Source organism: Oryx dammah, unplaced genomic scaffold (genome assembly GCF_014754425.2).
Source record: "Oryx dammah isolate SB20612 unplaced genomic scaffold, SCBI_Odam_1.1 HiC_scaffold_28, whole genome shotgun sequence".
Classification (NCBI taxonomy): Eukaryota; Metazoa; Chordata; class Mammalia; order Artiodactyla; family Bovidae; genus Oryx; species Oryx dammah.
Genome location: NW_024070212.1, coordinates 99,958,957 through 99,983,489, shown reverse-complemented (window position 1 = coordinate 99,983,489; position 24,533 = coordinate 99,958,957). Strand labels below are relative to the sequence as shown.

The window sequence follows — 24,533 nt, the reverse complement described above, 5'->3', positions numbered from 1 at the left end:
GAGATAGATGGGGCCTTTAGAGTGAGCGGCCAGAGGAAAGCCAGTGATACCCAAGCCCTCACCTCTCCCAGCACCCAGAGTGGGCCCGCCCAGGCCCTGCCGGTTACCCTGGAAGCTTCTTTGGCGCCTTCTCCACCCCAGGTCCAGGGCTCACGCCTTCACAGGACCTCTCCCATGTGCTGTTTCAGGCTCTTCTGGCAGTTGTGTGTGTGGATGGTACTCAGTCGTGGATGGTGCTCAGTCATGTCTGACTCTTTGTGACCCTACGCACTGTAGCCCACCGAGCCCCCCGTCCATGGAATTTTCTGGACAAGAATACTAGAGTGGGTTGCCATTTCCTACTCCAAGGTCTTCCCGACCCAGGGATTGAACCCCCATCTCTTGAGTCTCCTGAACTTGCAGTCAGATTCTTTACGCCTGCGCCACTTGGACTTCCTTCCCCTGGCAGCTGAGACCTGGTAAATGTGGGGAGGCGGCTTCTCAGGCCCGCCCCGTCTGGTGTCTGGCTGCAGGCTTGACCTGCTCCTGCAGTGATGTTTCTAACCGTGCAGCCCCTGGGCTACTGGAGTGCTCGCTGCACCTGTCTGGAGCCTCACATGCAGAATTCTGGCAGGAGGCAGCTCTGTGTTCTGGAGCCAAGGCCTGGCTGGGCAAGGCTGGAACAGGTCTTAGGCTTCAGCTGTGGCTCAGTGCCTTTGTAACCTCCTAATTCCCAGGAGTCCTGATGGGGTATGAGAGGGGGGGAAGATGTAAGAAAGGAAGAGTGTACAACCCAAAACCTAGCCTGTGCCGGAGCTAGCCATGCTTTCTCGATCCACACAGGAGTGTGCCTCTTTGTGGCTAATTGGTTTCCTGATTCACTGGGTGGTAGCCTAGGTAACTCCAAACAAGTTACCTTTTGAGGCTCTTTATCTCTCAGATCTCGGGAGACCAGGCCATCAAGCAGGTAGAGGAGCTCCCAGCAGGTCCTTTGTGCTGAGTGCAGCTCAGAGGAGCACCCGTGGACTGCTGAGTGGGGAAGCTGAGGTCAGGAGGGAGGGAGGAACTGGGGACACAGAGGCACAGGTGTATTTAGGTCCATGGAGGGAGGGGCAGCCAGCAGCTCTCGTGGAATTCTTCTCAGAGGCACATCTGGCTCCGTCCCTCCACGCAGCCACTCATTGGTCAGGCGTCGTTGGATGTTCTTGGTGCTGTCACTGAGCTAGAAATGCTAAGTCGCTCAGTCTAATGGGACAGACTGTCCCCAAACTAGAGTCCTAGCACTGTGGCACGTGCTGTGCCCTGAGCTTCCTCCTCCTGGTGTTTGATGAAGGCTGGACATGCCCTGTCCATTGTCCTGAGGATGGAGCCCTGGGACCTGGACGGGGCAGGACATGTGAGCTTGCCTCGCTGTGTCCCCTGCCTCTGCCAGCCTCCTCACCACGGCCCAGGATATGGTCACCCAGCACTCCCAAGGCCCCGGGAGCCGCTTCCCAGTCCCCTTGGTGGCCTCCTCCTCTTCGTTCCTGGGCAGCCCAGAAAGCTGGCCCCACTGCTGAGCAGCTCTGACTGGTCATCCACTCAAGACGGTCTGAGACCTGGGCTGAGTTGGTGGGTGTGGTTCCCACCCAGCATGGGGGAGAGGAATTTGAGAGACAGTGTGGTTGAAGAGGAGAAAGCAGCTTAGGCCTTGAAGTCATACAGACTTGGGTTTAAATTGAGACTCTGTCACTTGTGAGCTGGGTTCCCTTAGGCAAATCACCTAAGCCCCTGAGACTCCTCTCATCTATAAAACAAGAATAGTACTACCCATCCTTCAGAGTGGGCTTAAAAGTTAAACAAGATGAAATACAGAAGCACCTGGCATAGTGTGTGACACCTATGTTCTGTCTATGGCAATTATGGATATTTATTATTACTGGTGGTGGTAATATTGGAGGAGCCCGGTTGCACTAGGGAGTGGAATCTTGGTCTAGATTGTAGGGCCTGACCTAGGAAATGATCTAAAAGCAGGGGTCAGAGGCCAGGCCTAGAAGAGGGAGAGACATGGGACTCCTGGTGAAAGGCCACAGGGTGGGCTGGCAATCCAGGAATCCACAAGGCAAATGGCCCCCAGGTCCCCGCATGTGTGAGGCCTTGTTGGACCAGGCACCCAAACCTAAACGATCTGCACCTGCCCCGGTGCCCTGTTCCAGGCCTGAGAGGAACCCAGAGCCTCTGGGCAGGCCCTGCCTAGCAGGAGCTCCGTGTGGACACCACCTTGCCTCTGGGGAGACTCAGTGGAAGGCACCTGGAAAGCGTGGTGAGGCAGGTAGACACTGTGGCTTCCTACTGCTCAACGAGTCCTCTGCTGACCCAGCTTGGTGGTCCTCACCCCCGCAGTCTCCTTTCCGGACCTCTAGACAAGCTCTTCTGGGAACCGTTTCCTCTGAAGCCATCTCCCGTGGACACAGCTCTTTCTCACAGGTCCGTTATCCCCTGTTATACCAGGAAGAGTCCCTGCACTAGCCCCATCCCGCATCCTGCCCTTTGCTCCTCCACCCCCAGGAGAGATGCTCAGGGGCTGGGGCTCACGTCGTTCCCCGCTCTGCTCCTCTTCGTCACTGTCACCCGTGGCCTCTCGGCTACTCATCTCACAATCATTGTTATCGTTGTTTCCCTCTTCCTCCTCCTTCCGTCATCCTCATCACAGCCATCACTAAGCGCTTCCGCTTGCCAGCTTTCTTTGAATTCCTCCACAGTTCTCACTGTGACCCTGTTAGATGGGTGCTATTATGACCCCCATCTCGGGGTTTAGGAAACTGAGGCACAGTGAGGATGAGTTACTCGCTAAGATCACACATCTAGTTAAGTGGTCGAGGTGAACACAGACCCAGCTCTGACCGTCACCTCTGGATGCATCTCCCCCTACCTTCTCAGGAACTGTCCTTTTTCATTGATTTTCTTTCCTACCTCTGTAATGGATCTTCCTCTCACATTTATAAATTTGTTCAGACTTTTCTTTTTTTTCTTTCATTTCTCACTTCAAAAATGAAAGCCCCAGGAACTTCCCTGGCAGTCTGGTGGTTAAGACTCCACGCTTCCACTGCAGGGGGAGAGGGTTCAGTCCCTGGCTGGGGAACTAAGATCCTGCATGCCTTGTGGTGTGGTCCAAAATTAACCCACAGCATAACCCTCCATGGTCTGGGCCTTCCAACCCCTTCCTTGTCCTGGCCGCTGCTTCTTGCACCGAGCATTCCTTTGGCCATACCAAAGTGTATGCCCAGTTTCACACCTCCGCATCTTCCCGAGGCGATATTAGACACTCCTCTTCTGAGCGCCCACAACACCCTATTATATATAAGGGCTTTCTTATCTGTCGATTTGTATAAGCTCCTGGGGAGCAAGGATTGTCCTGTTTATCTCTAAGCCCATCACCTCCAGCAGTGTTTGAGATGGAGCTGGCATGCATTAAACAAATAAATCAGTGTGGAAACTGAGACCCAGAGGGAGGCAGGAACATGTGGCAGAGGCAGGATTCCAACCCAGGTCTTCTGACTTGGTGGGGCTGCCTCCCTCCTCCATGGCCCCAGAGAACATTCTGTTAGATTCAGACCCTTGCGTTCTCCTCTCACCTCTTGTGGGCATCTGTCTCCTCTTAGCCATGTTTGAGCTTCTTTCTGCAGTTCCAAGATCATTCTCCTTGATAAAAAAAAAAAAGAAAACTAAACAGTCCCTGGCCTCTGCCCCGTTCAGTTGTCTGTGGGCATCACACAGCCAGCCCCAAGCCGGCTCCCCTTTTTGTTCATTGCTTTTTCCAAATATAGCCTTCAAAAAGGTTTCTGACCCTCTCCTCATAGCATGCATCAAAATAAATTCCAAATGGGCTAAAAAGTAAAATATAAAAATACAACCAAAGGAAATTTTGAAGAAAGTAAAATAGAAATCATATCTCTAGAGGGAAGAGAATTTTCGAATGACAGAAGTGCTAGGAAAAATCATATATGATAATACACTAGCCTTTAAATTCAGAGAAGACAATGGCACCCCACTCCAGTACTCTTGCCTGGAAAATCCCATGGATGGAGGAGCCTGGTAGGCTGCAGTCCATGGGGTCTCTAAGAGTCGGACATGACTGAGCGACTTCACTTTGACTTTTCGCTTTCATGCATTGGAGAAGGAAATGGCAACCCACTCCAGTGTTCTTGCCTGGAGAATCCCAAGGACGGGGGAGCCTGGTGGGCTGCCGTCTATGGGGTCCCACAGAGACACGACTGAAGCAGCTTAGCAGCAGCAGCAGCCTTTAAATTTAAACAACAACCAAAAAACACTGGATACCACAAAACTTTGAAAAGTTTATTAAGGAAATATGACAAATGGTTGTTATCATGAAAGTAGACAAGAAAACCATTAGGACCCCAGCAGTTAAGGGGCAGGAGACTGAACTGGTCACACGGAAGAAGATGTAACTAGTGAACAGGGGCAATCTGTTTAACCTTCCTGGCAGTCAGAAACTTCATGTAAAGGCATCAGGATGCCACTTATCACCTATCACATCTTCAGAGAATGTGTTTGAATTATAATACATAATTCTGGCAAGAGTGCAGTGACAGGTGCTCTCAAAGTCTACTAGTCAGAGTGCAAATGGGGACAAGCTTTTTGGAAAGGAAGTGATACTTGGCACCAGGAGCCATCACCCAAGGGAAGGAAAAATCTGCCTACAAAGGTTTTTATTATAGTGTTATTGATAATGGCCAAACCCAAATATAACCTAAGGAGTTTATTATGAAAAGTATGGTTCAACTAGCAGATGGCAGATAAAGGAGTAGCCCGAGACCCTGCAGAGGCTGCGGGCACCTAGACCAGCCCGCACAGCTGCTCCTGCCCTCACTTCTTTGGTGTGGGGGTCGCTGAAACAGCACTGGATTCCGCACGAGGAACAGAAGCCAGCCTCTTCCTCTGCCTCCGTCCACAGCTCTGAGTTGCATTTTCCTCTTCTGCACAATGGGGATGGTGAAAGCTTCCCAGTGTGGCTCCGGTCACACTGCTGTAAGGAGCCATGGGCCCCCTGGCACACTGTGCTCACTGCAGGTGGCATCACCTTCTGAAAAGATCAGGCCTTGCCTTACAGAGCCTCTCTTGAGGGTCAGAGGGAAATGCCCATCCCAGGCCCATCCTCCCCAGTACTGGAGACCCCAGAATTTCTTACCATAGAAATTGGTAAGAAATTTCTTGCCAAGTCCACTTCTGTGCTCTTGAGGGTAGAACACATCTCCCTGTGCAGACTCCTAAGTCCAAGGAGGATGTTTTCAGAGGCTGTGAGTAGAACTTGGGTGTGCAGACTGGGCAGTCCCCACACGTGTGCACAGTACTTCCCATGGTGTGAGATGGGACTGGGATGAGAAGGGAAGGGGAGAGCAGGTGGGGTCAGCCTCTCCCTGCATGCTGGGCCAGCACCAGTCTCCAGGAGTCAGAATTCTCAACTCAAACCTGGCCTTCTAGGTCGTTTTTCAAGGGAGAATAGAATATATTTTATTTAACAGCTTGGTACATTGACTAGTAACATATTTAGAATCTAAAATTTAGATGTGGTGTGTGGACATCCATGTGTAATTTTGTCCCTGGCCCCACAAATCTTAGGGATAAGCCTTCATGGATGTGGTGGCAGTGGCTGGAGGTGACCTGGGTAGAGAGGGGACCAGACGGTGAAAGGTCTTGTAAGCCAAAGTCACATCAAGGAGCTGGAACTTCATCCTGCGGACTAATAATAGCAGAAACTAACAAGCTGCCTTTGTGCCAAGCGTATTACGTGTGTGACTTTTCATTGTCAAGTCACAGAAACATGGTGAAGGAGGACTGAGTCCTGTTTCCTATATTTTGGAGATGATGGTAATGAGAATTTGAAGGGGTAAAGAACTTTCTGAGGGAGTACAGTGTTAATGCTTAGGATTCAAAAACAGGCCTACCAAATTATTAGGGCAATTTGCAGGCCGAGTGGACTGACAAGGGAAGGGAGGAGGCAGTTGTGGGTGCATCTGTGCCGGAGCCACAGACCTGGTGCTGCTTGGTGGGGAGAGTGAGAGGTCAGGGGCTAGTGAGGATTCAAGTCTGAGTTGTTGGGGAGGAATGGTGGTGGCTGGAACCCTCAGGGGAAATGGTTTGGTTTCTATAGGAGGGGACCAGACCAGATGTTCTTAAAAGTCTCTTTTTGTAGGATGGTAATCAATATTTTGAGGGTTGTCACCTGAAATATTATAGAATATATTTGTACAAAAAATTAAATGGTTTATACATAACAGAGACTTGTGTATTTGTTGATTGGTTGATTGTTAGTTAATCCAGGTTAATTGTTAGTTCTGAAAGAGCTTGTACGCCTGTGAATAGCCCTCTTTCAAGCTCTACTTCATTTTACTTGTAGTTTCTAGAGTATTCCTGGCCTTCCTCCCATCTTCAGTTGTATGCATGTGGATATCTGGGGGATATGTCTTGTATGTATCAGCTCAGTTCAGTTCAGTCGCTCAGTCATGTCTGACTCTTTTCAACCCCATGAATCGCAACACGCCAGGCCTCCCTGTCCGTCACCAACTCCCGGAATTCACTCAGACTCATGTCCATCAAGTCGGTGATGCCATCCAGCCATCTCATCCTCTGTCATCCCCTTCTCCTGCCCCCAATCCGTCCCAGTATCAGGGTCTTTTCCAACGAGTCAGCTCTTTTCGTCAGGTGGCCAAAGTATTGGAGTTTCAGCTTCAACATCAGTCCTTCCAGTGAATACCCAGGACTGATCTCATTTAGGACGGACTGGTTGGATCTCCTTGCAGTCCAAAGGACTCTCAAGAGTCTTCTCCAACACCACAGTTCAAAAGCATCAATTCTTCAGCACTCAGCTTTCTTCACAGTCCCAACTCTCACATCCATACACGATCACTGGAAAAACCATAGCCTTGACTAGACGTATGTATGTGAAGCTGTGAAGCTCGCTCAGTCGTGTCCGACTCTTTGCGACCCCATAGACTGTAGCCTACCATGCTCCTCCGTCCGTGGGATTCTCCAGGCAAGAATACTGGAGTGGGTTGCCATTTCCTTCTCCAGGAGATTTTCCCAACAGGGATCGAACCCAGGTCTCCTGCATCGTAGGCAGACGCTTTACCATCTGAGCCACCAGAGATGTGTGTGTGTGTGTGTGTGTGTGTGTGTGTGTGTGTGTGTATGTATATATGTAGGGCAAATGTTTTCAACCTTTTTGGCTCATTCTCACGTCATAGCGGGTGGAAGCCCCAGTGGTTCAGTGGTAAACAATCCGTCCTCAGGGCAGGAGCTGCGGGAGACATGAGTCTGATCCCCGGGTAGGCCCTTGGAAGAGGAAATGGCAACCTACTCCTGTATTCTTGCCTGGAGAATTCCGTGGACAGAGGAGCCTGGTGGGCTACAGTGGAAAAGGTCTCAAAGCGTTGGACACGACTGAGAGACTAAGCGTGCATATCATAATAATCATACTGTGTACTGAGATATTTGTAGATTGTCCTGGGTTATAAACTCCTTTTAAGTAAGGAAAAAAAAGATTAGACCTGTGCTCTTAATTAACCTGACAAGCTGCCTCAGTGGGGCAGTGGAAGCCCTCTGAAGATTTTAGCCCTGAGAGAGTCCAGATCAGGTTTGTGTGGAACTGAAGGCAGGCACAATGGAGGCAGGGAGGCCTGGTGGCTCCTTGGAGTGACCCCAGTGAGCTGGTGACCTATCCTCAGGGGGTGGCAGCCAGAGGCGGGAGTGAACACACCTGCCCTGCTCCTGGCTGCAGAAAGCCAGCCCGTGGTCAGGCCCTCCATCCAAGACCTCTCATCTTGGCAGGCGGACTGCTCGCCTCCCAATGGAGGAGCAGGAAGAGGCTGTAGGAGAAGCAGCATGCAGGGGCGCCGGAAAACATGGCAGAGCCCAGCTGGACCAGAACTTCCCAGATGCTCTCCCCTGTTGCTCCTGGCTGCTCTGGCAAGAGCAGAGCAAGTTGCATCAACAGGAGAACGGCGGCTCCACGCACATGAGCCAAGTCCAGACTTTAGTAAGGCAGGGACATTCCTGGAAGAGGGATTCAACACAGCATTCGACTCACAGGTGGCCTTGCAAGAGAGATTTGACCATTCCAGGCCAGCTTTATAGGCCTCTGTGTTGTGTCCTGTGGGTCAGGGAAATGAGATGTGAGAAGCCTCGGGCTGTTTGGACAGGCCTTCTGGAACAGGGCTGTGTGCTGGGGGCAGGCCTGGCAGGGTTACCCAGCGGTAGGAAGGCCTCCAGCACCCTGCCCTCCTGCAAGGAGCCCAAGGGCGAAGCTGGTCCCCATTTGATGTGTGTCCATGAACCGGCCTGTCTGTGGCCTCTAACATTGCCAGCCACACCCTCTGCCTCACTCTCGGCTTCTGTGACACTCACTCAGAACCATAACAAACGATTTATTGAGTGCTTGTCACGTGCCAGACGTGGTGCCAGACGCTGTAAAACACACAGCGCCTCATTTCATCTTCATGACTGTCAAGGACGTGCTCCTGACATCCCCATTATGCACGAGGACCTGGAGACCTGCAGGATCCCATGACATACCCTGGTCGCACACGTGGAGTATGGATGTGGACGTGGGTTTTCCCAACTCCAGGGACCGAGGTCCCCCAGGGCATCACACTCTCCCTGCCTCCTCGTCTTACCCTTGGTTCTCAGTCTCGGCAGGCTCCTCTGCTCCACCGACCCCTTCAGTCTTGGTGTCTACAGGGCTTTCCTCTCTTCCCACCCCACACAGAGATTCTCAGTCTCAAGTCATCAAGCCCCCTCGCCTCCAGGGACCCCGTGCCCTTCGGCAGCAGTGTGCGGCATGCTGTGTGTGCCTGAGGAGGGAAGCCACAGCTTTTATTTGAGGAGATGGGCTGTAGTTGTGTTTATTTGGTATGTGTCTGCCTGGGGGACACCGTGGCGATGCCCCAGCCAGATCCTGGTCTTGGTGGTTTCTCCTTTTCCTGGAATTCCTGAGGAGGCGCTGCACCAGGACAGTGACAGGTGGGGAAAATAAAACAGCAGTGCCGGATCCCAGCGCCCTAATGCAGGCTCTCTGGGACTTGAGACCCAAGCACAGGGCTTGTTCCTGCCTCCACCCCCACCCCCACCCCCCGACATCCCAAGGAGCTGCAGGTGTGTCTGTGGCTTTGCATCTCCTGCCACTAAACGTGACTCTAGCTGTTGTGCAGTCTAAGTTGTGTACGACAAGTGTGACACGCGTGTCCTCGAATCCAAGCAGCCCCAGGAGTCGTTGCTCCTCCTGGAAAACAGTAAAGATGGGAACAGACACGGAAGCCTCTCTTCCCTCTCCACCCTGGAGCTCTTGTCAGATTCTCAAAGGGGGCTTGAGATCCTGAGTTGACTACCTGCCGTTTCACACAGTGGTTCCATACAGAACCCTTTAGCACATGGGAAAAGCCAAGAGATGTCTCCGAGAGGGAATCTCGTGTCACGGAAAGACCCAGGCTCTTGAGCTGAATCCAACTCAGATTCTCCCCAGCTGTGTGCCCCCGGGCGCCTCCCCTCGCCTCTGTGAGCCTCAGTCCCCTCTGTGAGATGGAATGCGTGACACCAACCGCAGCGACCCCTGACTCCCCTCAGAGCTCCCAGCGGGGTGGGTCGAAGAGAGGCCCTGTTCATCCTGACTCTAGGCCCCCTCCCTCCTGAAGTGGGCACAGCAGTCATGCTAAGGAATGGGGTGGCAGGAGGAACACTCATCCTGGCATCACGATGCTCGGGTTTGCATCCTGCCCCAGCCACTTACGTGACTTTGAGCACATCGCTTCATCTTGGGTCCCGCACCTGTGAAGTGGGTGAAAGTTGCAGAGACATAAATAGTATCTGTGAACACCGGCCTGCAGCCTCCACGCCCCCAGCTGTGCCGTCCCTGCCCTCCCCACCCCTCCTGAGCAGCCCTTGGGCTTCCTCTTTGGGTGTGTGTGGGCAGGTGTGGGCAGGAACCCGGGGCTGTGGGGTTGGGGGACGATGCTGGGGCCTGCCTGGCTCTGGGGAAGTGATGAGGGCTGTGCTTGGCTCGGCACAGGCTGGTACCCACCATTCCTTCGTTACACGGAGGGGCTTCTCCCCAGTTTTGCACAAGAACTTGGCCATTTCTCCACCTTCCCCTTTCTTGCTGGGTCTCGTCCTGACCTTTACCTGCTTACACACATATACTTCTCCTGGACACAGAGGTAGACACAGGAGGAAGTCGGTCTGGGGTCTGCTCTCTCATCTGTCTAGGGCTGAGACCCAGAGAAGTTTGCCCCCAGAGCTGATCCGTTGAGCTGACACTTGGAAGACAGAATTTTCCCAAGACGGTGGCATTGCCACAGAGGTGGGGGACACGGGAGGGGGTGGCTGGAGCAGACAGTCCACTGAAGGCCACGAGCCTGAAGAGGTACAGAGGGCAGTGGAGGAGCGGGGATGGAGTTCACGTCCCCGTCACACTTGAGGTCGCTGCTGGGCCACAGAAATGAATCAGATCCTGAGCCCCTGCCCTGGGGCTGATGTTGGTGTTGATAGCAGCTGAGCAGCAAATGTGATCTGGGCACTCAGCCTGAATTATCTCCTTGAATTCACGCAACATAAGATAAATACCCTTAGAATCCCTAGTTTATCCATAAAGAAACGGTAAGTTTCTTGCCCAAGGCCTCCATGCAGCTGAGGGACCAGAGCCGAGTTTGGATCCAGGCCCAAGATTCTTCTGTCTTAGTCAGCTCGTGTTGCTATAACACAATACCACAAACTGGGTGGCTTATAAACAACAGACATTTGTTTCTCACAGTTCAGGAGGCTGGAAGCCCAGGATCGTGGTGCGGGCAGACCTGGTGTTTGGTCAGGGCTTCCTGGTTCAGAGATGGCTCCTGGTGCATAGATCGTGGTGCCCTCATAAGGAGCAGGAGATCTCTCTTGGACCGCTTTTGTAAGGGCACTGATCCCATTCTTGAGGCCTCTACCCTTGACCTAATCACCTCCCGGAGGCCCACCTGCTAACCATCACCTTAGGTATTAGGTAAGCGAATGAGGAGGGGGGAACAAACTTCAAACCATAGCAAATCTTAACTCCATGTTTTTTCACCTTCCAAAGGAGAGAGACCATTTCTACCTTGAGATGAAGGCGTTCAGAAAAGGCATGAGGTGGGAGGAGATGTGAGTCTTAAGAAACAAGTGAGGTGGATCAGGTGGACGGAGGTGGGGAGGCCATTATAGGCGGAAGCAGCAGCAGCGGCGGAAGCGTGAAGGTGTGAATCAGCAGGTGGGGACTTCAGATGGGCAGAGATGGAAACTGGAGCAGCAGGCGGGGTTACTGGCTAAAAAGCTCAGGTCTCTAGTGGGGCAGTGGTGATGTGATCCAGTATGTATATAGAAAGATCATTCTAGCAGAGAGTGGAAAGTGGTTTGGGAAGCAAAGATGGCCCATTCTGGGCACTCATTACATGTTTGTTGAGGAAAGGAATGTAACTCAACAATTCCTGTGTACCGTTTATGTCCTAGTCCTACTGGGCTCTGGAGGGTTAGTGGTCAATAAAACAGACACTCTAAATGGCCTCATTATGATAATCCATTTGAAAGACGACGAGACCTGGACTTTAGGTGGTAGCAGTGGGCATGGGAGGAAAGGATGGATCTGTGGGGTCCTATAGAAAATACAGTCAAAAGAACCAGATGACCAGCAGGACAGAACAGGCTGGAGAGATGAAGAGGGATGTATAAAGTCGATTTCCAGGTTTCTGATGCGGATGATTAGATGGACAACAGAGCTTGGGGAACACAGGGGAGGAGCAGATCCAGGGGGACCAGAAATAGCTGAGAGGTCCAACAACAGAGGGTTGCTTACATCGCCTAGGGGACATGCCTCCACCCTGCAGGGTTGGTTTGTGACCTTCTCTAGCAGTACTTGGGAGCCTGGTTACAAGGACGGGAAAGATGGATGGATGGGTTGATCCAAGTTCATGGTTCCCCTGGGCTAGGACAGTAGAATGGCAAAAGGCAGGGAGTTGAAGGCCATCGAGAAAGAATGGCTGAAGCAATCTACTCGAGGGACTAGACCAGGGAGGGCTTGTATACTGAATGGAAAGGCAGGGCTGGGAACTAGAGGAAGGGAGGGAGGAAGGAGGAGAGGAAGGTGTGGCCCCGGAGTAGACCCCAGGGTGTCAGGGTCCAGAGCTGCCGCCTTTCCAGTAGTCGGGTTCTGCGACCCCTGAGGGAAGAGTCATCCCATTTGGCAGATAAAGAAACTGAAGCTCAGAGAGCTCATCACTTGCCCAGAGTGACCCAGCTCCATTGGTGGCAGAACGGGGGTTGGAGTGTTCTGCTGTGCCGTACTAGCTCACGCTCTGTCTTTATTTTCCAGGTTCACTTTAGAACAGTTGACTGAGAGCGAGGAAATTCAGCGGAAGGGAAAGGAGGCGAGCCCAGCAGAGCAGATAGGAGAGAGAGGGCAGGCTCCTCCTGGGCCCCTCCGTAGCAGCAAAGGGAAGGGGCACTGCTGGGCCGCTGGCTCTTCCTCTTGGCCTGAGAAGCCCCCAGGCCAGAGCAGCACAGCCCCGGGCCCTCCCTGCAGCTCACGTGGTCTCCTCTCTGCCCCACATCCTGTGTCCCCAGTGCGCGCCGAGTCCTCCGCGCTCCAGCCTGTTTGTTCTCCATGCCCCAGGCTCCCTGTACCCACCTCCTGCCCCGCTCCTGGTTTCTCACTTGCCTGCACACACTTTGCGTCCCCACCACTCCCGGGGGCCCGTCATAAGCTGTGTGCCTACTCACGCCCACTTGTGCTGTGCCTACAGAGTGCCTCGGATGGCTTCTGGAAATCTGTGGCCACTCGGGTGCCCAAGGAACCCCCCGAGATTCGCATCCTCAACCCGTATTTCATCCAGGAAGCCGCCTTCACCCTCATCGGATTGCCTTTCAACAACGGTCTCATGGGCCGCGGGGTGAGCCATCTGGACCCTGGGAGGGGGGAGGAGGGGACTTGGGCCAGAGGTGCCTTGGCAAGGAAGGACGGGGGCCAGGGTGGGAGCAGAGGGCTCAGCCCTCACAAGTGGAGCTCAGCTCAGGGGAGCTTCGCTGAGGGTCTCAGCCTTACTCTGCCCACCTTCCCTCACTTTCCAGAACATCCCGACCCTCGGCAGTGTGGCAGTCACAATGGCACTACACGGCTGTGACGAGGTGGCAGTTGCAGGCTTCGGCTACGACATGAGCACACCCAATGCCCCCCTGCACTACTATGAGACCGTGCGCATGGCAGCCATCCGAGAGGTGCGGGGCTGGGCGTGGGGTCGTCCCTGGGCTGGTCGAGGGAGGGGGCAGTGCCAGCACGAAGGAGAGACTCTGACCGTGTGTGCACAAACCAATGGTCAAGGGATGAGCCAGTGGCAGGGCTGGCTGCTCGGAGAGCCCTGGGAGGCCCTGCCCCACCCTCAGCTAAGCTGGGCCACCAGGGGTCCTGGACCCCCACGGCTCTGACCACAGCATCCTGCACGCCCCTCTCCCAGTCTCCTCCTTCAGCTTCCCCTCTGCCCGTCTCCCCCTCTGCCTCCCCCTTGGCCTGGTGCAGCCCCTGCCTCCTCCTTGCTGCTCCCTGGTCATCACGTGCCCATCGGGGTGCAAGCTCAGGGCCGTCCTGCCTACTTCAATTCCTCTATCTCCCCAGAGAACTGCCTCGCCCCCTCAAACAACCTGCAGACATTGCCTCTCAGTCTCAGGATGCCCCCAGTTCCTTCTCCACCCTTCCCCGTGGCCAGGCACTGAAGCTCTTTAGCATCCAGAGTTGCTTCCCAGGTGACGAGTATGTTAAGTTCTCCCAGACAGCCAGCCTCTCCTGGCCCCTCTCCCTTCATAGCAAGAGACCCTGTGGAAAACCCGAACACCCTCTGCTTCTTCCCCTCGCCTTCCTCTCCCTGCCTGGACCCTGGACATCTACGGCTTGTGCTTAGAGCAGCTTCCCTACTCCTGCCTCTGGGTGGCGAGGGTTGTTAGAGGAAACCTCTCATCCATGCAGACTCACAGCTCAGCAGCCCTCGTTCCTGCTCAGCAGTCTCTTACAGGCTGCCTCCAACCCACTGAACTGTTCAGATCTTATGCTCCCCAAAGCCCCCTCCCTCTCCTCCTCCACGCAGAGAGAGGAGAAAAACTGCTGTTGCCGGGCAGGCTCTGCCCCTCTCATTCCCACTCAGCCCTTCGCCCCTCGCAGCCCGGCTTCCCCCTTCACCTAAGAGGACTCCCACCAAGGTCAGCAGTGACTCAAGGCTGCCAAGTCCAAAGGACACGTGTCAGTCTTGTCTTTCCTGATCACTTGGCAGCGCCTTCTCTGTTGGCCAGTGCTTCCTCTGAAATGCTCTCCTGCTCAGACTCTGAGCCCGGCATCTCAGTGCCCCTCCTGATCCCTCGCCACGCTCTCCCATTCTCTTCCTCCATGTCCTGGACTTCGGTGCACCCCGAAGAGTCAGCATGACCTAGCGCTCCGTCCTAGACAACCTCCTCCTCACTGCGCACATTCCCTGGGAGATTCACACGCCATCCAGGGCTCTGTTCTCGTCTGTATTGTTCTGGGCTTTGGGGCTTCATTCAGGCGGCCTTGAGTGACTGCGAGTTATTTCAAGGATATAAGAGAGACTGGAGAATCTCTTGGGAAACAACCTTTCAGCTGGGCCTCCTATTTACTGGAATGGGGTTCAGGAGTAGTAAGCTCCTCCTGGGTCCAGGAGAGCCCCCGACCTGTCTTACCCCTCAGCAGTGGCTCCAGCCCTGCCTCCTGTTCACCAGGACCTTGTGGAAAGACCCCGTCTCTCCATCTCTACCTCTCTTCACGTACCTTCTTGCTGCCTTGTCCCCTACCAGCACCCGCCCCAAATTGCTCTCAGTGCTTTTACCTGCCTCCTGGCTTCTGTTTACTCCTTTACTGGGTCTCTTACATATTCCTTTTGTGTAAACTTTATGTAACGGCTTTAGGGAGAGGGTGAGAGGCAGTAGCTGGATCAGGAAGGGCTTCCTCTGCCATAGGAAGGAGAGTGGGCTTTGCTCTGAAGGCAGGAGGGAGCTGTGGACCAGTTTTCAGCTGTGGGTGAGTGTGTGGTCGGGTCGCTGTGGCTCCATGACACAGGGGTCCAGGCAGGAGCAGAAGCTGGTTGGGATGCTGTCTCAGCAGTCTAGGCAAGAGATGAAAGTTCACTGGAACCGTTCAGTGATGACAGGAAGACAGAGCCAAGAACTGGTTAGGATTTTCAATCAGCAAGGCCTGGAGAGGGCCTCCATGAGGAATGGGGTGGAAGGACACACCTTCCCTGAAGCGCTGGTGGAGGCTGTTCCCTCTTCCACCTGCTGTGTCTCTCAGTTGTCTTACCCCCACCCCCTTCATTATCCTGCAGAACCATCTGGCTCCGACTCGCGGCATCTGCTGCACCACCTCCATGTGGAGTGCTGAGCAGTGCTGGCAAAGAAATCAGATGGCCTGGGTTCACAGCCTGTCTGTATACCTTCCTTTCCTTACCAATACATGGGGTGATGAGAGGTTTGGGAAAGAGTCAGTGTGATAATGTGTAAAGAAGGCCTGGCCATAGTAAGTGCCCGCACGTGTTTGCCATTATTATTAATCATAATGTTTTTACACCTATTTATTACTGTTGCCTCTCAGCATCCTAGAGGAGTCCCTGAAATGCTGGTGCCTGGGTGTAGGATCCCTGCTGTCCCTCGGGGTGTCTTCAGTGGGCAAGGGAACCATTCAGCACCCTGGCCCCACCACTGCTTCACAGCCCATTTTCCAGGCCCAGTGGGAGCATGTGAGATGTGAAGACAGTGAGGCAAGGGCTGAATGCAGGGGGGGGGATATTGACAGATGTCAGAGGCATTCATAAAGGAAGAGAGAGAGTAGAGAAGGGTCAGAAGATGTGGGATCCTGGAGACCCAGGGAGGGCATGCCTACGGTCCCCAGCGCAGGGCGCCGGTGTGGCATGGAAGTCCTAGGAGAGGTGCTCAGTTTCAAAGGAGCAGGATGCAGCGGCTGAACAGTGAGTGTGGCTCCCACCGAGAGCTCTCTGGGGAAGCCGGGAGGAGCGAAGAGGAAAGGGACTGAGCAGTGGCCAGAGGGTGAAGTGGGCTCGCACAGCAGTCTCCCACAACAGGGAAACCTGGGCTGGAAATGGAGATTTGCAAGCAGTGAGCACAAGGGAGGCATGGATGAGGTGTCTCAGGGAGACGTCAGAGGAGAAAGTGCGAAGGTCAGGGCAGAACCGTGGGAGCACAGAGATAAAGATGGGAGTTGGGAGAAGGACGGCTCTCCTGCATCCAGAGTCGGGTCCTGGTGAGGGTGCCAGAGCCCTGCCCCGGCCCACGGACAGTGCAGGTGCCATGGAGTGGAGGGTGCTGGGAGCACCCGTGCTGTGTGCACGGGACAGAGGTTGAGAAAAGATCCCCAGAGAAAGGGCATCGCCTGGTCCCAGAGAGAGGCACCCCGGCAGACTTTCCTGTTTACTCTTTTATTGTGAACTTGTCAAACATATTCACAGTAGAGGAGAAACTAATGTTCTCACGCAGTGTCGCCTCCCGCCCCCAGGTATCAACACACGCCAGGGTTGTCCAATCTGCTCTTCCTCTCAAGCCTCCCCTCCCCACTGGTTACTGGGACACAGATCTCAGGCATCATATCATTCCAGCCATGAGCATTTCAGCAACTTTCTCTAAAAGATAAGGATGACATTTTTTAATATTACACCATTATCACACCTGGAACTTTAACAATAATTCCTTTTTTAAAAAAAGTCCTATTGCCTTGTAGTATTGGTTTGTTTGTTTGGTTGTGTTGGGTTATATATGCTGCATGTGAACTCTTGGTTGTGGCATGTGGGATCCAGTTCCTACATTGGGAGCACAGAGTCTTAGCCACTAGACCACCAGGGAAGTCTCAACAATAATTCCTGAGTATCATCAGATATCCAGTCCTCTGCTGACCTTTCCATCCTCAGAGATTCCCAATAGATATTCTTGAAACTGACCCATCAGACTGGTTGCTTCTTCTTGGGGCGTGATGCAGGTGTGGGGGAAGTAAAGAGCTGTGAGGGTCTCTATGCTTGCTTGGATCCTGGCCCTGCCATTCCTCCATGCCTTCATTCTCTTACCTGGAAAATCTAATCTCATTCAGCACATATATGTAGCGCACCTACTCTGTGCCACAGTCCCTGCCTTCCAAGGCAGATGGGGTGAGCCAGAAGTTTGAATCTTCAAGAAAGGGACTTTCCTGGTGGTCCAGGGGCTGAGACTCCGTGCTCCCAGTGCAGGGGGTCAGGTTCCATCCCTGGTGAGGGAACTAGATCCCACGTGCTGCCACTAAGCGTTCACATGCTGCAGTTAAACATCTCGCGTGCCGAAACAAAGATCCAAAAAATTAAGACCTGGTGCAGTCAAATAAATAAATTAAATAAGTAAATTTAAAAAAATAGATCTGCAAGGAATAAGGGTGAATCACCCAGGGGTCTGCACCAAGGAGGGGCAGCTTGCCGACAGTTGAGAATAATTCCAGGAGCCAAAGGAGCCAGAGGTTCGAGGGAAGTCACAGGGACAGTTATGCAGATGCAGCAACAAATGAGGAAGACTCTGCCACCTCCAAGCACCGTGGAGTGTGGATGTGAGGGGAGAAAGAGCATGTCTAGGGGACGCTGTCCTCAGGGGCAGCCAGGTTCGTGGTTAGCACAGAAAGTTGAAGGGGGTGTTCAGAGAAGAGAAATATAGGGGATTTTGCCCAAGTTTCAAACTGAAAAGATCTGGCAGGTTGGAGGAGGCTGCTTGGATCAGACAAGGACCAGACAAGAGCTCTAAGTTCTCCACGCCAGTAAACAGTGGCTGTGAACATCCTAGGGTGAGCCGCATGCCGTTGGATACAACAGAGCAGTCAGCTGTGTCCAGACTGTGATAAAGCTGTTGGCTCTCATCATGCCTTTATTCGTTCAGTCCTGTTTCATTCTTTGGGAGACTTAGTCATCACAGCTTCCTGGCAATGGGGAAAGGAAAGAACCTGAGCCTGGGTGCCGTCTTCCCCAGGAAAGCCCTGGAAGGTAGCATCTTCCCTCCAATTTCCACAGTAACAATAAAATGAGCCTCTGCCCCCGCCTCCCTCCTCCGGCTCCCCTAATCTGAGAGGCAGGATTTCATCAGCTGCCCCTAGGCCTGGAAAGTGGATTGCGTCAGGGCAGAGAATGACTAAGCCACCCCACGTGGTTCCCTTTCCAGCAGGGCCCACCCCCCAGGCTTGGGCCAGACCTAATGACTCACATCGCTTGACCTTGGGGTGCCAGGGGCCTAAGGGCCCGGAGAAGCCACTGGGCAAGGAGGGGTTGAAGGAATGGGAACGCGGTTGGAAAGCTTCCATCTCTAAGTAAGGCTTGGAAGAAGTTAAGAGGCACAGTCTTCCTGAACGAGGGAAAGGGGTTAGAAGGTTATTTTCTCCATGTCCTGGGAAAGGAGGAGGGTGAGCCGCAGCACTTCTGGAGTGGCGGAGGGTGGTGGTCTCAGAAGAGGGCACGGAGCCCTAGGAGCCTGCAGCATTCCAGTAGGGCTCCATCCCTGCAGCCACTTGGGCTGTCCAACTGACTGCCACTCTGTCTTCCCTTTCAGTCCTGGACGCACAACATTCAGCGAGAGAAAGAGTTTCTGCGGAAACTGGTGAAAGCGCGTGTCATCACTGACCTAACCAGTGGTATCTGAGGTGCACCCAGCACACGGCCACAGAGGTCCAGCCACCACCACCCGCCCACTTCACTGGCCTCAGCCTGGCTCTAGCCTGAGAGGCGCGGGAGCCTTCAGACCGGGAGAAGGACCATGCCACGTGGCCCCAGGGGTGGCGAGGCCTTGGCAGGGCAGCCAGAGCTACATCTGCTCAGATGCCAGCCTCAGAGCCCACCACTCGGCCTTCAGCTCAGCCTGGGCCCTTGAAGCCAGAAGGCCAGGAGGCCACTGGTTGTGCCCAGCGGGCCCAGCATGCAGGAGGCGGACGCTAGGCAGCAAAGCTGCTGCCAGAATCATTTCTCCAATCAGTGTTCGGTGTATTATCACTTTATGAATTTGGGGTCGGGGGAGGGTAGGGATAATTTATTTTTTAATCAGGTTGGAGATGTCATGTTTGGTCCACTGGCCATGCAGAAAGAGACCCACTAAAGGGCCCCTCAGGCAATGGTCCCAACAGGCTCCCATTGAGTGGGAGTGCCAGGACTAGCCTGTGCCCTGCTCCAGGCCCAACGGGAGGTGGGCAGGATCTCAGGCCAGCCCCCTCCAGCTCATGACAGTGCTTGGCCTTTCTTGGGGAGCAGAGGGGATAGTCCCACCCAGCTGCCCCACAGGGAAAACCTGGAGCCATCCTTTAAGCCAACAAGATGCCCCTGGGCTTGAGCGGAAAGAACTTAAGAATTCCGGAGGCATGGCCTGGCCCAGCCTGATGGGAACGGCTGCCACCCCCACCCCAGCTGCAACCACCCCCTAGGACAGTGCTGCAGGCCTGAAGCAGCCTACCCGGCAACTCTTTTGGGTTTCAGCAATGAGACTGCTAGGGCCTCAGGTTCTGCCTTTAGCCTGGACCAGAGGGAAGTGAGGCACCAGGACTTCACCCAGGCTGCGGTAGCCCTGCTGGGCAGCCATCATGGAAGCAATAAAGCTCTTCCCTGAGCCTGCCTCCTCTCGCTTTCTCTGACTTTCCCGGAAGATTCAGGAACCCAGGGCTTCAGCAGCTGCCCTAAACCCAAGGGCCATCTCTCCAACCTTCTTTCCACCTCTCCCAGCTGCAGGACCTGCGTGGTCACCTAGGGGCCTTCTGGAGCCTCCCCTGTCTCAACAGCAGTCCTGCACCCTCTTTGCCTTGAGAGGCAAACCAGGGGCATCAGGACATGCCCTGGAATCTACCCTGGTGCCCCCTAAAGGAGCTAGAGGGCAAGGGACTGAAGGCCACAGCACTTAGGAGATCACTGCTGGGTCATCACAGCCTGAGCTCTGCAGGGACAGAGATTCCTGCAAGCAAAGAAAGTGGCACTGCCAAGTACCCAACACAGAGCAGCCCACAGACCTCACCCACTCCTGGCAGCCCCACCCTCCCCCTTGGCACACGGTCTTCTCTCGGCACCCTCTTCCTGCACAGAGCAGGAAGGCAGAGCCCAGCTCCAGGACCCCCTGGCAAGCAGTGGAAAGGACATCCCAGCTATACCCCCCAGAGCCCTGGAATCTGCTCTGTCCCTTCCCTTGCTTGGCAGGCCGGCCCGAGAAAGGCCAGCACATGCCTGCCCCTGAGGCCACAGGCCTGGGTGTGTTTCCTGCCAGAGCTGCCACGTGGCAGCAGGCGGGGCAGGCTGGCCCCTCACCTGCCATCCCAATCTGAGTGCCATCCCCTTCCGGACTCCCACATATCCCTATACTGTGGCACTTTGTCCTCAAGACAGAAACCTCCTGGGCGGAGGAGAAAGCAAAGCTCTGAGTGAGAGACAGGGAAACCCAGAAACTTCCTTCCATTCTGCTGGAGACAAGGCCACTCTGATGCCAACTCCAGTGCAAACTGTGTGCTACATGAATGGCGCCCCCTGTAGTTGTACAGGGCATAGGCTGCATGCCAGCAAGCTGCAGCCGTGGCTGATAAAGCCCTGGGGAAGATGCCCCTGCACAACTGGGCAGCTGGCTGGGGGCGAGCAGAGCTGCTCCCTGCCTGGGGACAGTCAGGCTTCTAGTCCCCACCGCTGCACATGAACTGCTCTCCCCAAAGGCGTGGCTCTCCGCCTGCATACACCAGAATCACCTGTGCAGATGCGGAAACTGTGCGTGCCCAGTCTGATTCAGGTCTGGGGGTGGGCCCAGATCTGGGTAGTTTCAAAAGATCCACAGATGGTTCTGACACACAGCCAGAATACAGCTGGTCCAAACGCGTCCCCTGAGCACTTTCATCCCCACCCACGGCTTCCAGTGGTCGGCTGGTCAACAGTTCCCAAACTGCTATTTCCAGCCCAGCTCTCTTCACTTTCTCCAGGCTACAAATTCAGTCACTTCCTGAACATTTCCACTAGGATAATCCACGGGTCCCTACAGCTCAGCACGATCGACACTGAACTCACGAGGTCCTGTCCACAGCCTGCCTCTGCTCCAGGAGCCCCAGCCAGAATGAATCCCCTCCACCTGGTCACCCAGACCAAAGGCAGACTGTCCCACTGCCCCACCCCATCCAATCTGGCACCAACTGAGTTTTCAAAAAGGTGTAGCCCTGAAAGCCCCCAAAGTGCCATAGTCTCCCCACAATTCAGCTTCATATTCCTCTCTCCCCCAGAAGCCTCCTGACATACCTCCAAACCATCCTCACTTCAGCCAGAGTTAGCCACAGAAATGCACGTTTGATCACACCATTCTCCTGCCTGAAACAAGTTCGGTGGTCCCCAGAATAAAGTCCACACTGCCTATGAGGACACACAGCATCTGGCCTTTCTTTAGTTCTACCCATGTTACTCACCCAACCTCCATCCCACCAGCCAAACTGCCGTAATTAGGCATCTTAAATATGACCCTCCAGCTCCTACCTCAACCCTTCGGTGCAAACCTTCCTCCTCCGGGACCCTCCTCTTCTTCAGCCCCTGGCACCCCCTCCTACCATGCTGCCCTCGCGGTGCCGGGCTGAGCAGCGGTGTTTGCAGGTGTGTCTGTACTCCAAGCCCCAGGCGGCAGCGGAGGGGAAGCGGTGGGTCTAGCGGAGGGGCTGGGGCCGCTAGAGCCAGGTCGGACCTTGAAAGCCCCAGCTCGGTGCCTTGCGAACTTAAGGAGTGCGATGAGTCTGTTGAGAGAAGAAACTAGTGGTGGATCAGAGAGAGCAGCTAGCACAGAGTGGCCAGCCAGGACGACAGGAGCCCAAACGCCAGTGGCCCAAGGCAGGGACCGGCCCATCCCCTCCCTCTCCCGCCCTCTGCCCGGCCTCCCAACTCCCTACTCCAAGTGTCTCCAAACTCTGAACACCCGGTGTCTGCGCCTCTGCACCGACCTGGGGGCCCTCCCCAGTTTCTCCTCCCCCCCCCCACCTCGGGGGACCTTAGTGGAGCGAGGGGGCCCGGATTCCAGAGGGTGGAGCGGCCAGGTGAGCCCTGAAAGGTAGGGCGGGGTGGGGGAGTGCTTGGGCCCCACCCCAGGATCCGGTGACGCCAGGGCTGGAATTCGACACCGGACGGCGGCGGGCATGAGGCTGCTGAGGGATGGAGTTGGGCTCTGCCCCCAGACACGGCCCACGGGCTCCGCCAGCAGCAGGTCCCTCGGGTCCCAGCCCTCGCTGTGTCCCGGACCCAGAGCCCTGCACTCGCGGTAAGCCGACAGCCCAGGGGCTAGGGGGGAGCGGCCAGGGTTGTCCCCTTCCACTCCTTTCTCACATTCTCCCTCTCCTGGGCCTGCTGTGCAGCTCTCCGCCCCTCCCAGCCCCCCTCAGTCCCTCTAGTTGCTTGTCGGACTACGCTAGCCCTGCCTAGCCCTGCCGGCCCGCCGTAATGCAAGGCTCCTGCTGCCGCTACAGGGCTGAGACTGGCTGCCAAGACCTCGCTTTTGGCTGAGAGAGCCGCGGCCAGGTGCACAGCCCTGGGCATGAAGCTTCTGGGCTGCAGGGGAAAGCCCGGCTCTGGTTCCAGGAAAGGTGCCTAGAAGAACAGGACACAGAACCCCCCTGGTGAGTATCGGGCTGGTAGATGGGGCGGCCAGGCAAGGGCTGGAGGACCAGGTGGCCCCAGATGGCAGCGACGGAGTCGGAGAGCCTGAGCTGCCCACAAGAGACCTGCTCCTGGGCTCCCCCTACTGCAGGGGCCTTTAACCCTACCTTGCTAGGCTTTCCTTCCGTCAGTGAGAACAAGTCACTACCCTGGCTCCTCAGGCCCAAATCCTGCTAGGCGAGCACATGTGGTGCTGGAGGGCCTCACCAGGGAGACCTGGCCCTCAGGCACAGCAGCATTCTGTGCACTGGGTGTGAGGTTGGAGGTGACAGCTGGGACCCAAGAGCAGGCCAGCTAGTGAGGGCTCATGAAGGCTCCAGGGCTCCAGAGAGGTGTCTGGGAGTGCCAGGCAGTGTGGGCTCATAAAAATTGATGGGACTTTGAAAGGCCAACTGGGTTCAAGAAGGATGGTTCATGGGGGAAACTTCCAGGCTGCCAGATCCAGAGAGAGCTTGCAGGCGGACAGTCCTGGACCAGCTCTCAGGGTGGCTCAGCTTTCAGAGACCAGGCTGGTGTAGGAAGCAACTCCTGGGAGTTGCTGGGGCCTCAGTCTGGCTGAGGGTAGGGGGAAAGCCCACCCCCCTTTGAGTCCACAGGCTTGACAGATGCTGCCCCCTGGTGGCCATACAGAGCCATGGCCCAGACCCCCTGTTCCTAGAGGGCTCCTCAGCTTCTACCACCTGCTGGCTCTTGAAGGATGTCTGTGGTCAGAAGAAACTTCTGTGCTCAGGCGGCTCTGCATCCAGACAGAGATCACAGAGGAGCAAAGTGCAGCAGCACTTGGGTGGGCAGCACAGGCTGAAGCCTGGACCTCACTATCATCCAATAACTCAGGGCAACCCACAAGCACCCTAATTCTTCTCTAGGACACGACTTCCTCCTCTGCAGTATGGGCAGCAGGCTCTCTGTGAGGTCAGGGTGTCCAGCTGCTCCCTTCTCCAGCCCTGCAGCACAGAGCAGGAAGTTCCCTTCCCTGCACAGCTTGTGGGTCTACCCTTGTGATTTTGGATAATTGCTGAGCTTCTCTCTGAGCCTTGTTTCCTGGTCTGGAAAGTGGGGATGATATATACCATCTACCTCATGGAGTTATGGGGTCTGAAAGGAAACAGGTGCAAAGCGCCACCACATAGTTAGGTTCCGGATGCAGCCACTTCTCCTCTTGGGTTGAGCCCAGCTGCCCAAGCCCCTTGTCCCTCACCTGGAGAAGCTGAAGTGGAGGGATGACCTACTCTGAGGATAACTCATCTCTCCATGTTCCAAGCTGCCTCAAGAGGAGGGTGGGGGAACAGGTCGGCTACAGCTGATGGGAGCTCCCGGTGTTGACAGAGATGGAGCCTGGACGTGGAGGCCCTTCTGTGCTGCCCCTCCGGGCCGGACCTAGGCGGCAGGTGAGTGGTTCTCCCAGAGACTTCTACCGGGTATTGAGGAAAAGTGGCTTGACCTGGGAGAGAGAGCACGGCTCCGAGGGGCAGGTATCAGAAGTGAGTGGGGAAATGGTCAGGGAGGGAACAGAAGGAGGGAGCAAGGTCAGTGCCCTCCAGAGATCCTTTCTCCTGGCTCCCTGGGGCTGCTGGCCCATTATCCTCCAATCCCTCTGTCGGGCCCCAGCCCCTTCCAGACCCTACCAAGCTGTCCTCTTCCCCCCTGAGGCTCCCCATCGTCTCTTCTAGCAGCCTGCGCTATGGCCCACCCTGGCCGCTCTGGCCCTGCTGAGCAGCGTCGCTGAGGGTGAGGCCTCCCTGGGCCCCGCGCCCCGCAGCCCGGTCCCCCGCGAAGGCCCCACGCCCGCGCCGGCGTCCCCCGCGGGCCCCCTGGCCGGTAGGTGAGAGGGCAAGAGGGCGAGGG

General features: G+C 55.2%; 1 protein-coding gene and 1 long non-coding RNA gene across 3 annotated transcripts in view; one reads left to right on the top strand and one right to left on the bottom strand.

Annotated features, from left to right (window-relative positions):
* Positions 1 to 19,646, top strand: part of ST3GAL3 (ST3 beta-galactoside alpha-2,3-sialyltransferase 3) — a 226,476-nt gene extending 206,830 nt beyond the window's left edge. For both annotated transcript variants that reach the window (XM_040231409.1, XM_040231408.1), the window contains 3 exons: positions 12,780 to 12,926; positions 13,105 to 13,251; positions 18,598 to 19,646. In XM_040231409.1, coding sequence (XP_040087343.1) covers positions 12,780 to 12,926; positions 13,105 to 13,251; positions 18,598 to 18,687 — 384 coding nt within the window. In that variant the 3' untranslated portion in view covers positions 18,688 to 19,646. The remainder of the gene's footprint in view (positions 1 to 12,779; positions 12,927 to 13,104; positions 13,252 to 18,597) is intronic.
* LOC120856276 lies at positions 16,451 to 22,277 on the bottom strand. Its single transcript, XR_005719417.1, has 2 exons — positions 21,525 to 22,277; positions 16,451 to 18,393 (listed from the first exon to the last, which is right to left on the bottom strand). It is a non-coding gene; the product is annotated as an uncharacterized LOC120856276 (long non-coding RNA).
* Between the last annotated feature and the right edge of the window lie 2,256 nt (positions 22,278 to 24,533).